This window comes from Zonotrichia albicollis, chromosome 12, assembly GCF_047830755.1.
Source record: "Zonotrichia albicollis isolate bZonAlb1 chromosome 12, bZonAlb1.hap1, whole genome shotgun sequence".
Taxonomy (NCBI): domain Eukaryota; kingdom Metazoa; phylum Chordata; class Aves; order Passeriformes; family Passerellidae; genus Zonotrichia; species Zonotrichia albicollis.
The window spans coordinates 15,730,265-15,748,712 of NC_133830.1; the positions used below are offsets into that span (position 1 = coordinate 15,730,265).

The 18,448-nt window shown below is 48.6% G+C and overlaps 1 protein-coding gene across 2 annotated transcripts in view; it reads right to left on the reverse strand.

Annotated features, from left to right (window-relative positions):
* The window catches only part of CACNA2D2 (calcium voltage-gated channel auxiliary subunit alpha2delta 2), a 210,789-nt gene that overhangs the window by 114,128 nt on the left and 78,213 nt on the right, over nucleotides 1-18,448 (reverse strand). For both annotated transcript variants that reach the window (XM_074550041.1, XM_074550042.1), the window contains exon 3: nucleotides 13,852-13,968. In XM_074550041.1, the coding sequence (XP_074406142.1) occupies nucleotides 13,852-13,968 (117 nt within the window). The remainder of the gene's footprint in view (nucleotides 1-13,851; nucleotides 13,969-18,448) is intronic.

Consider the following 18,448-nt stretch of genomic DNA (forward strand, 5'->3'; position numbering starts at 1 on the left):
ACTTTATGGCCCGACAGAGTAAAATCAGTAACAACTGATCTACTTTTACACAAATCCCTTTCAAGAGCTAAAAGTTACCTACTTGTGTTCTCCACATGTGGTGGGTCTCAGATCTGGGAAAATCTGCTGTTTGGGGACCACAGACACCCATGGGGAAGACCAACAGACTGACTGGGGATGATGGTCACCCCATCCCTGCCAGCCAGGCTTCAGGTGCAGACAAACACGGCCTCACAGCAAGCCTGTGCAGTACTGGGATGTGTGCTGAAATGTTACGCCATGCATGTCCTCACGTAAAGGACATGCATGTAGACACACAGGGCTCACAGCAGACCTGTGCAGTACTGGGGTGTGTGCTGAAATACTCCCTTATACCCTCCAAACCTAGAGTGTGGGTACCAGCTCTCCAGCACCAAATGCTTCATCCCACAGACCTCCAGCCATCCCACGGCTGTGTTCCACAAGGGACACAGCCTGGAGCAGCAAGCAGCCACAGGCTTGGCTCCCAAGAACAGAACAGAACAGCTCTGGGGACACAGCACTGACCTTCAGCTATGCTCATGCCAGAAGGCCTCAGTACCCAGCACATTGGTCACAGGATTAATTTTATTTCCAGCAAGGAATATATAGAGAAAACTCTTGAATTATTTTTCTCCTTTTTTGGGGTTGCAAAACGGCAGTGGTATTTGTGCCTTTTCTTCTGCCCTAGCTCCAAGACTGTCAGCAGAAAGCATCACAAGACCCAAAATGCCCCCTTTCCCTGGGAGCACCTCCAGCCAAGCTGCCGGCAGCACTGATGTGGGGCGTGGAGCCATCCCCTGTGGAACTCTGGGCAGCCCTGGCACGGGGTGGTGCTGCCAGGGAGGGGACAAGGCTGCCTGGCTGGATGAAGGTGACACTCCCAGCCCGCTCCCCTGGCTGTGTCTGCATTCCGCTCGCGATCCCGCCATCTGCACCTTATGGCTGCCTGACGAGGGAAGCTTCCCTCCAGGGCACCTTCTGCAAACCTCACAGCCACCAGCTCATCAATCCCTGGCTCTCATCAAAAGACAAACTTATAAACAGGCCCAGACGCTTCTCCCAGGTTTAATGGAGGCAGCTCAGAAGCTGTGATCGTTCGATGTTTTCCAATGATAGTGGTGATGCCTGAGGGCAGCTATAATATTACCATGAAATAAATCTGCAGTGATATAATTAGCAGGGATGCTATTATGCCCAGGTTTTAGGGATGCTCAGCACAGAGGGAGAAAAGCAGCTACTCAGAATGGGACCTTGCAGAGGTTCTGGGTTTGAGATGGGGCTGGGAGTAGGAGAGACACAAAAACTCCAATATCAAGGCAGTGTAGACTTTCTGCATTAGTCTGCATGCAAAATAAATCTGGTTTTTAATAGCCAGATGTTATGGTAAACACAGGTCTGTGCAAGTCTCAGGGTTAAAGCTTCTCCTTTCCACTCCAGCTACCTCTGCCCTGCAAGCAGCTGTGGAGTTTAGGAGGCACTTGAAAAGCTCCTGCTTCTTCCAGCCTCCAGTCTGTGATGTGCCTTAAACGAAGATGGGAGGTGGAGTAGGGAGATGCAAACCAACACAACTCTGCAGCCCAAGTCTGGCAGGAGGAGATGGCTGCTGTTTTCTCTGTCGTGCTGCATCAAGAGAACAACACCCTGTTAACTTTGCCACTGGTACATATAAGAGGTAGACAAATACCACTAGGAACAGCTAGGAGGAAAAGACAGAAGAGGCTGGGTTAGAAAATGGGATGCTACTCATATCTGCAAGGAATAGCTAAGAAAAGAGTTGGCACCTACACAGTGTTTTCTGTTACTTGCAGATGTAGTGCTAAAAGTAAGAGCACAGAAAAAGGATAGAACTAGAGAAAAATATTTTAGGATCAATGGTTATGGGGGAGAGAATGAGAAGAACAAAGTCAACACATGCCAGGATTGATCCTCAGTTTTGACACAAAATCCTTATGGCAGTTTTTTAAGAGCCACATTCAGGGAACACGGAGTTCCTGAGGACCCCTGGAAGGGTTTCTGCCCCACACACAGGACACAGACTCGTGAGCTGGAGCTCCTGTGCCAGTGTCTGCATGTTATGTCATGGCTTGATTATAAAAGGTGACATGCTGGGGCAGAGTTTGCACCAAAATCAAGAGACCATCCTTTAAAAGTGCTGGGTAGGAGATGCCCTGCAGGAAAACCCTGAAGCAGACAGCCTGCCCTCAGCTAGGGTTCAAAAACTCTTCATAAGTTTTAAGTGCATTTCCAAATCTGCAGTCAAATCCTACACCTTCCCTCTTTTTTGCTACAATTATTTTTTGCTACTTTATCTCAGAATGTAATCTAGTAATAAAAATGGTTTTAAAATGATCTGACAAGCACTAGAAACCCCATTTCTTTTAGAGTGACAACTCTATTTACAGCCTCACATACATACACACTGGTTTATATTCTACATACACACCAGGCCCTCAAGATTTGGGATATATCCTTTCCATCCACTTGCAAGAACCAATTCCAGTCATGAAAAGAAGTTCTTCAGCAGGCAGAAGGTAGGAAGAAAGATTGCCTCTGATGCTGGGGTCTCTGCACACCTCCCAGGACAGGGACAAAGGGATGGGCAGTTTTCTCCCCCCTATATCAAGGCTGTCTTACTGCACTTGAGCAACCCTCCCAAGTCCAGGGGCCACCTCTCCAGCAAGAGCCACAAGCTCATCCCTGAACAGGCCAGAGGGCTGCTTTGGGTGAGGGGAGGTGCAAAACAGCTGGGCAACATCACACAGGGAGAAGATTTAGGATGCTTTCAACTCTTACTCTTTCAAAAGGGTGCAGAAAATTGCTAAACTGCTAAAAAAAATCACATTCAAAGCCTGAAGAGGCCAGGAACAATAGCACCAAACAGGAGCAGAGCTGAGAGAAGGAGCTTTGAGCTCCAGGGAGATGTTATTGTCCTAATCACGCATGAAGGACACCTTGGAGCTAAAAGTTCCAGAACTTAATTAGGAAGCACAGCTCTTATTCCAGGGTGTATCAAAGACAAAGAATGATCTCTCCAGGCCTCAGTTTCCCCATGCATAAAGCTGGAGCAGTCAAATACATCGACACTAAGGGAATACAGCACTTCCTGGAATGCACTTGGGAAGCCACACTACCACTATCTTGAATTTTGCTTCTCTGCTCCCACACTCACCCAAGCACAAGATTCTTATCTCCTCCTCCCCATCCTGGTTTCCCACTGCCCCACAACGCTGACAAGCTCAACACCTTCCATCTCTTATCCAGCTTCCTCAGTTTCAGGCAGACCAGCAGAGACATCTTCATCTGTGTGTGTGGAGAGCGAGGCAGGGCTCAGAGGAGCCACCCGAGCAGCCCGGACCGGCGCTGGCTCCTGCATAATGAGCTGATATAAAAGCTGTGCCATCTACTGGCATCCCGCTGAAACACTGCTCCCATCGAGCTGCTGTTGCTCTTCGTGCAGAGCTGGGGTGGGATTTCACTCACCCTTGTGCAGGTAGCATCACACAAGGGGCCGCCAAAGACAAAAGTTCACTTTTGTCTACCAAAACCACGCGGGCACTGGAGCCCTGTGTTCAGATTTCACTCCCAGGCCTTAAAATCCCCCATTTGCTACGGAATTACTAGCTTTACTTAAAGGATTTTGTTTAAATTATCATGCCTGCAGAAAAAAACAGCTAACCACCATTTAAATTAACTCCCATTATTATGCCTAAAATTTTGGCAAGACATTTTGGCAAGCACAATACTGACCTACAGCTGGCAGTCCTGCACAGAAAAGTGGAGTTACCCCTTCCATCAAACCTGCAGGGTACTTCCAGTAGCCCTTACTGCTGAGACCTGCCCACTTTCAGAGATGTGGCACACCCTGAACAGCAGAGGAGGGACAGAAACCCAGCGCGCGCAGCAGCAGCCCCAGCCCAGAAAACAGGGACAGTCAATCAGACACACACCAGGCTGGGTCATGGAGGAGCTCCTGTGCCCTCCCCAGCACTGCTGCAGCCCAGCTCTGTCTGTGAGGCTGCTCCAGCTCCCCCAGTTAGCCCAGTTCCAGCCCCTCACATCCCAGTTCAGCTGGTGGCTCCGTGAACACCACCAGGCAGGTGCACAGTTAAATATTTTTGCTCACAACCTTTTCATGTTGCTTTCACTTCAGATCATGCCTCTGAACGCTGACAGATTTCTCATTGCAAGGCTGTATTAAGCTGCTTTTTAATTGCATTTTGAGGGACCCAAAGGCCAGCAGGCAGAAGGGCACTTTATTTTTTTCAAGGAACATTATTTTTATTGTAGAGGCAGGAAAGGTTTCCATTAATCCTCAGCAAGCAGACAGCTTCCACACAGCACGCTGGCTGCAGGGACGGCTGCTCCAGAGCACTGGGATGATTTGAGCACTGTCCGCTGGAATATCAAGGCTCCCAACAACTCCTCTTCAAAGAGCAGATGACAGGCTTTGGCACAAAACTTGCATTAAATTGATACAATCTCTTTAATGTTATCTCTGGCTCTTTATCACAATTGTATGTGCAATTTACATTCTTGTCTCCTTTTTTTTATTAAGATTTGCTAGATCCTTATCACCGATATTTTACACATTGTTGTAGTGTCACTCAAACATTTAATGGACATCAGCTGCTCTGGGAATATAGAATAGCTCCTTGCTATGGGGTAGTGGGGGATGCTGATGGATTTCAGACTCACTTCAGTGGATGCAAAGCAAATCCATGCGGGACAGAAAGCAGGTCCTGGTGGGCACACCCCAGGGCAGGGAGCACAGTGTGCCAGCTCCTGTGCCAGCACAGCCCCACGTGCCCAGAGCCAAGCTCAACCCTCATCATGCAAGGCACCTTGGGGGCTGCCTCTGCTCCTCACCTGCAGCCAGCCCTGCTGCTCAACCTCTCCTGTGCAGAGATAAACTCTGCCAAAGCTCATCTGGGGTGTGCGGGCTGCAGAAATGAAACTGCTAAATCTACTTTCTTTAGGGGAAAAAAAGAAAAAAATGGGATTTGAAGAGAGCTTTTGAGACAAAAACGCTTCATGCAAGTCCATTAACCTCCAGGACCAAGCCTCCACCCCCTCACTCATTAGTCTTTAACTTCACTACCTGCCTGTAAACACAGCTATCCAAATAACTGATTTTTAGTTCAGCCTGAGGATGAAACCCTTAAAAAAATAATCCTCATTCCACCTGAAATAAACTCAAAATGATTCACTGTCCCAGGTCAATTACTCCCATTCAATATGAGTCTTCCACCCCAAATGATGCATCTGAAATATTCAAGGAGAAAAACATTAAACAAGAATAAATTGGTTGGAGGTTTTTCTGCCCAGGATCTTGGGCTATGCAGAGCTCTCTGAGGATGCACAGCATCATGGAGGGCAGGGGCTGAACCCACAGGGACTGAGAGCACACCTGTAAGTGCAGAAGCACACACTCCATGAAAACCTACAGCCAACCCTGGGCAAATAAAGATTCCCCTCTCACCCTCTCCCACCGTGCAGAGATTGCAGAGTCACAGGGTAAGGTGCAGAAGCGACTCCAGGTACCAAACTGCCATGGAAATGCATTTTCTCATGCCAAAATTAACCAAGAAAATTCAAATAAATCCCTTTTTCAGTGACATGGTTTCTTTTATTTTGCTATCATTGCAAGCATATCTTCCCAATCGTGTTTAAAGCTTGTTTTATAAAGAATTAAATAATAATTCCTTTCCCTAGTACTAATTCCCTCAGAGACCTCCTCCTCTTCTGCATCACTCACCAGTTTATATCTATATCTATCCTCCCAGATAGACCAATAAGTCATACCCATCTGCTTTTACCCTTTCAGCACCCGTAAATGCCTCCTCTTAGAGCACAGCTCTGCCAGACCTCGGGATTTGAGAGGGAAAGGACCAAGCTGAAGGACTAGAGCTCTGAGAGAGCCAAGCCCTACAACTGCTGCAAATCCCCTGCCCACACCAACGGCTTCAGCCACCTCCTCCTGTGCTGGAAAAAACCAGGAAAAACTGAAAAACAGCATGCAAAGTGCCATCTAATACAAAACACCCTTTAAGGACTATTTCATCCTCCTCTCTTCCTGGTCTCAGGGGTGTCTGGGCTCCTCACAGCGAGGGGTGCAGAGCGCAGGAAGGCAAAGGCACACACAATTAAACCCTCCAAGAAAAGTCAGTTCCTATTCCCAGGAATAGAGAGCTCCTATTCCTGCTCCTGTGCGTGCAAACCAGGCTGGCAGCACTCAGAGAGAGGCTGAGAGGGCAGGCTTTGCTCAGGCTGAAAGCCCAGCAGGGCTGTGAGCTGCAATCCTCCTGCCGTCCCCACCCAGGACAAGCGCAGCGCTCAGGGAGGATGCTCAGGCAGGGAGGAAACCATAAACCCAAAATAAACCCCTGGGCAAAGGCAGCGAGTGCAGAGCTAAGTGTACAGACCTGGAGCGTGAGAACCAGCTCACCTCTTGACAGGGCAAGGGATCAGATGGGTATTTCAGTCTTCAGGAAGGGCAAAGTCAGGCAAATATTTATGTGCACAGGGAAGGAAGCTCCACTCTGGGTTGGGGAGCTATACTAAGAGACATCATCTTGCTCACAGAGCTGGTTTTGCCTCCTCTTTTGCTTCAGGCCCTGAAAGGGCACTGAAAAGAAAAACCAGACAGGTGTTTTCTTTAAACACCAGCTGTCCAGACTTCTTACAGCAAGTACCAGAAAGAACAGCCTCACAACAGCCTCAGTCTGCCAAGGGCAAGGGAGGACAAAGGTTTCTTCACCTGTTCTTTACCCACAGCCATGCACAGGGCTGGGGATCTGCTGTGGACACTCACTGAACACCCTATCGGTCAGGACCATCGGTTTTCACTGCCCCATCTGTGACTCCAGATGCACTGGTGGCACCGAGTGCATTCCTTGTACGTGTGCCACAAAACAGGATCATCCCAGGAGCTCAGTGTGATCCTGCCACGGAGACAGCAGCCCCTGGGCCCTGGCAAACCTCTGCTGCCCCACAGGGCACCCAGCAGCTCACCAGGTTGCAGAGCCCATCGGGCTGGGCTGCTGCCAAGCGTTCATGGGAGAAGAAAGGGAAACGTTCAATGTAATCTGCATGAAAGTGCAGGAAGCCCTAAATCGTGTTAGCACCATTAACGCTGGTTACATCGCTCAGCAAACTGGCCCAATACAGGTTTGATAGACTTGTTACAAACATCTGATTGTTCCTGATTAGATTAGACAATCAACCCCCATCCTGGTGTGTGGGCATTGTTTAACTCCCCTCTGCAATCTGTAAATTAGAATTCCAGACCTGGGAGATTGGATTCAAATTGGATTACTGGAGCAGGTCCAGCACAAGAACAATTGTGAGGCAGGAGAAGACACACACACACATATGCACAAATGAATAAATAAATAAATAAACAAACAAATAAACACACAGGGACTGTCAGCCAGGATTTGATTAGGAGCAAATTAAAAATAGAATTAAAAACAAAAACTACCAACCAGCAATTAGCAAAGAAGTGGGAAGAGAGCTGGATTTGTCACTATGAAATAAGAAAGCATAGAGGTCCTGCCTTTAAATAGTTTGCACTTCAGCATGTGCAGGACTGGTGGTTGTTGTCCTTACTCCACCAGCTCAAGAGCTCCTGTCCATGGCCGTGCAGCTGGAATGGTGCAGGAGTGCACGAGGCATGAAACTCCACACCTCACCAAACCCACAGGCTGTGTCAGAGCTCACCTGAACTATGTTTATTCCCTCTCTCATACCCCACTTTGCTGTCTAGGCAAGACAGAAAACGTGTCCTTAGCTGGGACCCAGCAGGCCACAGTGTGACCACTGGTAGCCTTCTGGCATGCCCAGAAGTCCCCCTCGAGTTAAAGGCAGGGCTGTATGACACTGCAGGAGGGAAATCCACAAGGGTTTGGCACCACATGGAAGTGCAGGAAGCCCTAAATCATGTTAGCACCATTAACACTGGTTACATTGCCCGCCAAAGTGAACCCTGGTGCCCTGCAGCTCCAGAGGGCCTCCCTCTCCTGGCCTGGGAGCTCTCCAGTTAAACACTTCAATGACTTCACCTGGTTCAACATGCTTCAGACAGCTCCACGGTGCAGGGAGATGGCAACAGGACCTTGTTCTGCCAGAAGCAAAGGAGAAATCCAGTACAGCCCCAGGGCTGCTTCTGCTGAATCCTTTTACTGCCTGCCACCAAGACCAGTGGACAGCATCTCAGAGAAGATTTCCTGATTATTTTCTACCCCCATGCTGTGACAGAGGTCAGTGGCTCTGCTGCTGAGAGAGGAGGGAGCAGGGAGATGCTCTGATCTGGGCTGAGAGATGCTTTGCTCTATGCCAATTTTTACAGCTTGTCAGACAGGTGGCACTTTTTATTGTCCCTATCAGGGATCAGAAACCTGATAAAGGCTCCATTCACCACAAACCTGCAAGGGAAATCTCAGGGCTATCAGAATTGTTAAAGGGATAAACCTGTCCAATTAAATCCCCTCTGCACTCTTGATATATGCTTGGGCCAGGCTCAAATGGAGCTTGGAACTAGTCCCAGTTGAGCAGTAATGCACTGAGTGTTCAACCAGGACTGAAAGCACAACTGGCCTGAGCTCCTCCCTCCTGCAATGCCCCCTGACCAGCTTCACACTGAGGAGCTGATTTGGGCAGTACTTTGTGGTAACACACCAAAGGTAACACACCTTTCATCACATTTCAGGATCCTAAAGCATGGCTGAGTACTAAGTGCATCAACTCTTCAGAAGAAACATGCCAGAAAAAATGCCAGTAAGTGGGAAAACTCAAGGCTGAGTGGAAACACGAGACAAATCAGCAAAATAGGGTTAAGGCAGTACAAAACCCTAAGCATCTCCAGACCAGCCACCTTTTCTCCCAGCTCTTCCAATCTCTTTCCTTTAGGACCCAAGGTAAAGAAGGATGGGAACACCTACAGCCACATTCCCCCAGGCTTTGTAGCCACAGGAAACCCAGCCAGACTTCCCTTCAGGATGCTTTCAAAATACAGGAAATCCCCAGTCTTGTCCTTTGTATTCTTTTTTCTGCCAAAAGAAAATGTCTAATGCCAAGTTTAGATTTTACTACTCAGGTTGCAGTAAACTCTGAGTGGAATACATTGTGACCTCCTACACCTTAGCTGAAGGAACAGGAACCCTGAAACCTCCTACCACTGAGCCCTGCTGCCAAACCCCTGCTTTCCCCAGATGCTCATTCCACACTGGAGCTAAATATGCGGCAACAAAAATATGCTATTAAATTTCACAAAAATACAATTAAAAAACCCCCACAAACCTTCCTCCTACTCCTGCAAAGTGCTGTTAGTGCTCTCATCACCAGACCCACACAAGGGGCACCAAACCTGTTGCACACATAGACATCTACATAAGATACACACAGATGTGTACAGTACACATTATAGATTCTGGTACACAAAATGCCACTTTGCTGCACATCTCCTCAACACATGATATTTGATACTTCCCACAGCTGAGGTCCAACAATGCAACAAACTTCACCTTAACTCAAAAGATTGTGCCAGTGATCCACAACTTGCAAAACTGAATCAGTTCTGTGGAGAAAACACCAGCCCAGCCATGTCACCACTGGGGCAATGTGAGAGCCTGCAGGCATCCAGACCATGGTTTGTGGATCAGCAGGGCTCTTTCTGGAGCTGGGGGAAGGCCACCAGCACAGACAGTAACCTTTAGGCTGGCCACAGTATAGTTCACTTCAGGGCATAACCTACTCAGTAAATTGTGGGATGTGTCGCTCTCAGGAGGCAAAGCAAATTGTCTGTGGTTAAACATGTGAAAAATGAAGCAGTCAGCATCCAAAAGCAGCCTTCACAAGAACTATATAAAAAGGAGAAACAATCTTAAAACATATCCTAGGATCTAAAATTTCCACCTCTCAGCCTCCTCCTCCATCAAATCACAACTTCCTTCTCCCCCAGTCTGCAGAGCTTCAGGAGAGAGCAGACCTGGAGGCATCATTGCTCATGCACTTGACATAGTATTCTGAAAGAAAGGAAAAGTGCCCCTTGGCTTTGGGAATCTGGACCCACACCAACCCCACTGCAGGTGATGGCTTTTCCCTGGCTCACTCAGTGTCCACCAACAGCAAACTCCAACATCTGGGCTCCCAAACAAGCTCCCAAAGAAGCCCCAGCCTGTACATATCTCTCTGGGCACATACAAAGGCAAAGAGGGGTCTGAACACTCTGAAAAACTGAAGAGGAGATAGGAAATAAAGTTGAAAAAGTGACAAATAATCTGCTTGGCAAAAAACCAAGCTGATGAGTTCTAGTCTCAGATGATGTAAAGCCATGAGCCAGGTAGCTGTGATTCCCAGCACAAGGAAAACCCAAGGGGGATTTGTAGTTATTTGGTAACATGGCACCTCACTCCTTCCCACATCTTACAAAAGGCGTCTTTTTTAGCCCTAACAAGGACAAACTCATGAGTGTGGAGAAGAACAGCCCACTAAATTCCCACCCAGCCAGGAACACACCTATTGCATCCTTACACCTCACTGTAGCTCTGGAACTTCCCCGCAATGCAATACGCTGGGTAAATGTAATGTCATCTCCTTCAGGAGTCACTCCACCTTAGTCTTTCACTCCCAGTTCAAAGGAAATTAGACGCATTTCTGGTATTGAAGGCCATCTTTTTTACCTCACCTCCTCTTAAATCTTGGGAATAAAAAGCAGCTGGAACTACAGAGCCCAAAGGTGACTGGGAGGCCAGTATTGAAGCAATGGAATCGTCATGGATAAAGGACACTGGAAAAGGCAATTAGTGCTGATGCAAATCCATGTCAAACAGAAGCCATTTTGTGGGACATGGGGTAGAAGTCCCCCAGGTTCCAGGTGCAGATGGAACAGGTGGGGCTTGCAAAAACACCTCCCTAGGAGTTTTTTTGTCCCATGATGAGACTGTCACCTGATATGATGCTCTGGAACAAAAATGGAGAGACAGCATCCAAATAACCAGCCCCTTGTAGGTGCCTTATTTTAGGAAGCAATTACCCTCTCTGCCACACAGCCCTGGCTCCAGCACACCTCCAAAATGCACATAGAAATCAGAGTGTCCTGTTAGTGTCAGACCCATGCCACAGTGCTGCACCATGGCTGTCAGGGACAGACAGGTTCAGTTTCCTTGGGGTTGATTTCTGCCTCTTAGAAATGCAACACACAAGGTAAGAAACTGTATTAATAAACACTGTGCACAGAGTTTAATAAAGACATATTAATATTTTCACTTAGAAACAGAGGAGAACAGGTTCTTTGATGACTGGACTGCATCACCACCTAATCAGAGCAGTGCTCTGAGCTGTGCACCCACAGTGTGTGCCCCAGGGCTTGTGAGCACCTTCCTACAAAGCCCCATTGAGGCCCAGGCAGCATCTCTTCTCCCTCCTGCAGCAAAGGAGACAGGGATGTCTCCTGAGCAGAGTGAGCACACGAGTGACAGGGCAATTCCTACATCACAGAGAGACTCCATTTCTCCCTCCTCACCTGCCCTTCCCAATACATGGAGTCCCACCTGACTCAGATGCTGAAAAATATGTTTCAAGAAATCATCATCAGTCTTGTGAGTCATGAGAGAAGAGGAGGAAATTACTCCAGGAGAGATGATTCAACTAAAGGGAGAGTTGAGACAGATGAAAACAGACAGGAGAATGGAAGGAGCTATGGGAGCCCCACCGCTTCAAAGGAGCTCAGCAAAATGTGGGAGAAATTTAGAAGATTCCATTTCTCTTCCCCCATCAACTTCCCCCTTTCCAGATTTTGTTGTTAGTACCTCCAATCTAAAATGTCAAGAATTTACATGGAAATGGATGTAAAAGTCTGCTCCACCTGAGAGTGCACTCTGAAGGAGTCCTCTTGAGAGAGTAATTTAGGAAAGGGTTCATTGTTTCCACTATGAAGACAGCACCATGTGCTGTTACCTAACCAGCACTGCCAGACCATCCCTGTGACAGGTGAGCCCTTCACAGCACACCAGAGAGTCCTGCCCAAAAACCCAACCAAAAAGAAAGACAGTTGGAAGACAAACAAGGTTATTTGTACCACAGGCACAGTTCAACCCTTGATCTAGCACCTAAAGATGCACAAACTCACTGTAAGTCTGTGTGACTCAGAGCAAAGGGGAAAGAAAAACAGTGTGACTTGATGAGCTGAAATTCAAATGTCACAGTGGAGCCACTCAGCACAGTGATGCTGTGTAACTCAGGGTTATTACCCTGTGCCTCCCATGGGAGCCACGTGCTGTCCAGGTGTGTACCAAGTTTACTACAACCTTCTGTCACCTGTGTCTTCCTCCAGCATCTATAGGTGCTGCACATCTCTGGAACATTTAATATCATATATGCTCAAGTATGCACACAATCTATATAAGCACAAGGATGCAAGTTCATGTTAAGAAGAAAATTGGTCTCGCTGATTTTCACTTCCACTATCCCAAATGCAGTGCTGACACTTTACACCTCTTTAGTTGCACTTCAGCTCCTTCCATTCAAGCTAAAACACTTGCTGTGAGTCCCAAGCAGGATCATTCTTTACTTCCCAGAGTAAGATATTGGGTAAACAGCAATCTTCCTCACCCAAGTTCCTACAGCTACCATCTTTGTCAGACACTGTGGACCTCACACCATCTGGACACTCAGGCCAGACTCTGACCACCCTTGACCGAGATTCTATCTTGAGTCTTGAGACTCCCCTAGCCCACATGGGTATCCTGTGATTCCTGCTGCATATATTCTCCAAGCCACTTCTTACTCACTGTGGAGACCTCCAAACCCTCCCTGCCTCAGTTGCACCTCAGTTATTGCAACATCCCTTCTCTCACCACAGCTCATTTCCCCTCTCTCAGGTTGCAAGGTGACTGAGTCTTTTTGGCTGCAGTGCCTCTGTGGACACATCAGCTGTGTTACCTGCTCCAAGCTGTGTTACCTGCTCCAAGCCTTCCCCCTGTCCATCCCCCTGCAGAATCCTTTCAGTGGATCAAGCTGCAAGCTGCATCCAGCTGGCCATGCTGCCAAATGCCCACTGTACAATGTCACTTGATAAAACTGTGTTTCAGAGAGGACACCTCAGCTCCTGGAGGGGAAGTCTCCATGCCCCTCACAAGTGGAGAAGGCTGTCCCCTCTCCAGGAAGGCAAGGACTTGTCCCTGCCCCAACAGCAGAGCATGGCCCTGCTGCCAGCTCGTTACAGCCAGCACTGGGTTTTACTGAGCAGCACCATGATCAGGTCACCCTCCCCCAGTACAGAGAAAATGAATTCATTTTAAGGAGTGTTACAAAATAGCACAATAGATTGGAATTGTGTGCAGATACCCATGAGGGCAACCCACTCGTACAGTCAGTCCCAGGGCTCAAGTGCCAGGTCCTGGCACAAACCCTTCGAGAGCTTCATCTCCTAAACAGAAGAGGCTCCACTTGTCTAAAACACTTCCATGAGCCATGGCAGGGACACTGCAGTCCCCCTGCTTCCAGTACACCTCCAGTTAAATGACTGGATCAAATCTGCTGCCAGGCTTTTGCTATCACTTGTGTTCTTGTGGCAGCACCTTCAGGTGTTTGCATGATGGTAGGGAAGAGATAAAAAGCAAGAAGGTACCTAGAGAACATCCCCACACAACACATCCTTGCCTCACATGCTCCAGATGAATCTGTCCAACTGCAGGATACAGTTCCCAGAAAAGGCCACACAATCACAGAAATCACTCTGAAGCTGAGATCATACTGCTACACCAGCATCACCCCTCTTGTTTAAACTGAGCATCTCCATCAAAGGATGAGCACACAGGCCCATCTCCTTACCTTTAAAGCACGGACTTTCTTGGCCAAGAGGCTCTCAATGTCCCCTGCGACCTTCTCCACCAATTTCCTGGGCACATTCTCCTTGACTTCAAACAGGCTTTTATTGTCATCGTAGATCTAAGAGGGGAAGCAAGAGAAAAAGACAGTCAATATTAGTGAGGAGTACAACAGCCTTCCTACAGAAAAGCTGATCCTCTAACAGAGAATTCTAGCAATGTGGATTAGGTAACAATATAAGCTTTGGAAATGAGGGGAGCAAGAGAAGAAAGGCTTTGCAACCAGAAAAAACAGAAATGCAGTCAACCTGCTGCCCACACCACGGGCTCTACAGCTGCCTGCTTTCATGCTTGCAGGCAATGGGCATCCCACCCTCTCACTCAAAAGCTGAGCTGCCCATCCCTGCCTCTGCTGAGCCATTCCTGTGGCTCAGCAAGCACACCATGCTTGCTGCTGTGCTCTCCCTCGCCCAAAGGCATCCCCAAGCCCACTGACCACCTCCCCAAAGCACCTGCTCAGCTTGGCAAGTGCAAGCCCAACTCCCTGCCCACCCCAGCACTGCCTGCAGGGCTCACTGGGTGCAGGGCCTGGCAGTGCTGGGGCAGCAGGGCAGCCCTGGGTACCAGGAATAAGAACAAGGGGATCACATTAAGCAGGATAAACCCCACATCTCTACCAAGGCATAGTAATTTGGCACCCTCAAGAAATGAGAATTTCTACAACCAGTCCAGAACTTGGCCAGGCTGTGGTGGGGAGAGGCACAAATCTATACCAGGATTATCCTGAAGGCCAATGCAATTATCTGTGTTTGAATGTTCTCATCCAAAGTGGCAGCAATGGCCCACAGGCACATCATACAAGTGCAGGGAACAACCCCAGACTCAAGGGGAGTGCTGTTGGCATCAGCACTGCCTCAAGGAGAAGGGATCAGTCCCACCAGAAGACTTCACAACCACGAACCCCTCAGTCACCTCCTCAGATGATTTTGTGACTTGTTAACTCCACCTGCCTGCAGACTCAGGTGCAACCAACACAGGGTCAAAGGGAAGAGTTTATTGCCATCATCTGAGACTAGCAAAAAAAAATTCCTTACGCTTTATCTTTTCTTAAGTAAGGTACATGAAGAAAACCACAAAGCAAATAGGATTCTGCTTCTCTCTTTATCCTCAGGCTACTCTCAAATACCTTCAGCTGCAGACACGGAGACATATGGGAACAGAGAAGTCTCCAAGGAGAGCTGGACCTCCCCAAGGAGGTAGCAGACTCCACGCTTAACTGCAAATTCCATGCTAAGCATGTCTGGCACCTTCCCAAGCTTGCATGATCCTCAGGAGCTGAATCATGCTTCCCACGGGACAAAACCCTCTCCTTGCTGGAGCTTCATTGCAAATGAGAGACTCTGCCTGCACAAGTGGTTTGTTGCAGACCTGGCCATGAGGACCAGGGCTGCAGAAGCAATTCCTCATGACACATCTGCCCTGGCTGTCAGAGCAGCACCCAAACAAGCAGTAAACAGCCAGCTTCACATGACAAACACGTATCCAGAACCTCCCCCATTTCACCCAGGGCTAAGGAGAGGCTCAGCCAGAGGCACCCCCAGCTCACACCATCACAGCTCCTTCTCTTGGTGGAGCCAGCAAAAGTAAAGGTACAGGCAGGCACAGGATCTGGATAGTGACACATCACACAGCTCAGGGACATGGTGAGACTCTCTAAAATGCTGGGAAACTACTCACTGCCCTCTCTTCTTTCTCCAGACCTCATAATGAGCTGGAGTAGACAGCAGCTCCACTTGCTGAAGGCAGCTGTCAGTGAATCCAAGCACCAGAGCAGAGGCATCCCCCAGCTCCAGCCTCCCTTTTCCTTTCATGGGTAAACAAAGCAGTTTCTGAGGCTGAAGCCACAGTGAGAAACTTAGCACAAGGCTGTTCTTTCAGCTGTGCACAGTCCTTCCAGACCTACTGGGTTAATCTCCAGGCTTCCACTTTGCTTTTTGCAGCTTTTACTGGGGCCCCTGCTCTGCCCAAGCTCCTCCTTTCTTCCCTGGCATTAGGAAATTCCTAACAGCAGTCTCTTCCAGCAGCCTTGTGCACGTATATACCATTATTCCATTCTAGATGTACTCCAGCAACTGCTTTTTCCCCTCAAAAAACCCCAAGGGATTCAGGTTGCCTGCTCTGGCTGCCAGAAGAGTAACCCATCCCACCTCTATCAGTGGGGCAGCACACAAAAGGCTCAGATCTGATAGTTTGATCTTTCTGGAGAAAACAGAATTTCTGTGAATTTCTGTGGTTACTAACTTGCAAGACCATGGCCCATGAGCCAAGAGCCAGACATCTGGGATCCTCATGTGACTCCTCAGTCTCTAGGAGACACATGAAGCATGGCTCCAGTGCCCTCCCCAAGGCTCTGCTCTTGCATGCTCCACACCCGCCATCCTTCAAGGAAAGGCAACCCTACAACTGATTTGTCTGAAATGGGCTTCACCCAAATTACTTTGGTCCCAAACCACCCACACTTCACATTAATTTGCAAGTCCTCTGTGACTCTGTGAGCACAGGGACTCCAAAGAGGATGCTTTAGTAAGAGAAGACATTTAAGAGGCATCCTCAGACTCCAGAAGAAATTATTTCATAGAATGGTTTGGGTTGGAAGGGACCTTAAATACCATCTCATTCCAGCCCCTCGCCATGGGCAAGGGACCCTTTCCTCTATCCCAGGTTGCTCCAAGCCTTGTCCAACCTGGCCTTGAACATTTCCAGGGATGGGGCAGCCACAGCCTCTCTGGGCAACCTGTGCCAGGGCCTCACTTCCCTCACAGTAATTAATTTCTTCCTAATATCTAATCTCAGCCTCCCCTCTTTCAGTGTGAAGCCATTCCCTCTTGTCATGTCACACCATCACCTTGCCCAAAGTCCCTCTCCAGCTTTCTTGGAGCCCCTTCAGGCAGGGGAAGGGGCTCTGAGGTCTGCCCAGAGCTTTCTGTTCTGCAGGCTGAACACCCCCAGCTCTCTCATCTCAGCCTGTCTTCATAGCAGAGGTGCTCTAGCCCCCGGTGATCTGCTCTGCGCTCCTCTGCACCTCCTCCAACTGCTTCTCATGTTAAGGAACCCGGAGCTGGATGCAGGATTCCAGATGAGGTCTCACCAGAGCAGAGTAGAATCACTTGCCTGCCTTGACCCTTTGATGTGGTTTTTGATGTGGCTCAGGATAGAATTTCTAGATGTTCTTCACATCAGAGCTCCATCACACCGCAAGCTTCAGATCAAAAACCTTGTATTGCCAACAGCACAACATCCTGCACTAGGTAAGAACACCCCACATTGGCACAGAAAGGGTTAAGCAAGGGAAGCTCGACACAAAGCAATATTCTCTCACCCTTTTTTTTTTTCTCCCCTTGGTAAGTAACAGCACAACAAAGTCATGTGCTTGGAAGAGGCAGGATACCTCCAGCTGAGCAGCAGCAATTAGGGAAAGCAAAGAGGAGCAATCTTCAAGGAGAAAGCTTTGCGTACAGAGGGAGTCCTGGCATTAGTATTTGCCTATTATGAAACAAAATTGTCTCCTGTTGGTTATGGAGAAAAACAGTACCTGTCCACCAGGGAGGAAAGAACAGAAAAAGAAACCAGGAGCTGCTCCCCCAGCCCTCTCTGCAGCTGCAGAGCTCTGCAGTCTTTGTGGCTGAACAGTTCACCAGCCTTAATTAGAACAATCCAAGACAAATTAACAGTGACCATACGTGCATGAGAACGTCCCAGACAGGCAGGGGAGTGAATGGTGGGGGCTCCAGGCAATTCAGAGAACTCACAGTCTCCACTGTAGCATTTTGCTTTGGGCTGTTCAGAACGTGGCCAGGTTTCACTTATCTAAGGTGACATTTCCCATGTTGGGTTTAAAGGGAGGATTTTCTGGCCAAAGACATCTCGGACATTCCTCAGTGATGGCAAAAACCTTTAGTTTTGTCAAGATTAGAAAGCAATTCTCATTGAAATTCTCCTGTGATCCAGTGCTCTGGGACCTGTTTTTGAAATTAGTAGCCCCGGTGACCTCGGAGTCAAGGAGCTGCTGCTTGTGAGTCCCTGTCCGTACCCTGTGTCTCACCCTCGAGAGAAGGGCTGCACCTTGTGTGCTCTTGGCAGACTGGGTTTGACTTGGCAATGCCTTGAGCAAAGGCCCCATCCCCTCCCAGCCTCCCTGGCAGCAGGGCAGGTGGGTGGCAGTGCAGGGACACGAGCACAGCCAGCGCTGCATTGCTCCAGCCACGCTGAAACAAGAAATAATGCCCTTGTATGGGTCCTGCTCAGTGTGGCTGGCAAACCTGAGATTACCGGGCAGGAGAAGGGCTGTAGAGAGCCCCTGAATTACCTACAGAGGGAGCAGCCCTCAGGCAGCACACAGGAGGAAGCTGTTGCACTCAGAGAATGGGGATTGAGACGACACCATGAACTGCAATCTCAATTAAAAGGCTGGGAAGGGCTGAAGATGGATGCAGTAGCAGAAGATCCAATCCTGGCAGTGGAAAGGAGTCCAGCAGTGGGTGCTGAGAGTGAGCTAGTAAGTGGCAGCAGCAGGGGGGAGGGAATATTAACAGCAAACAATA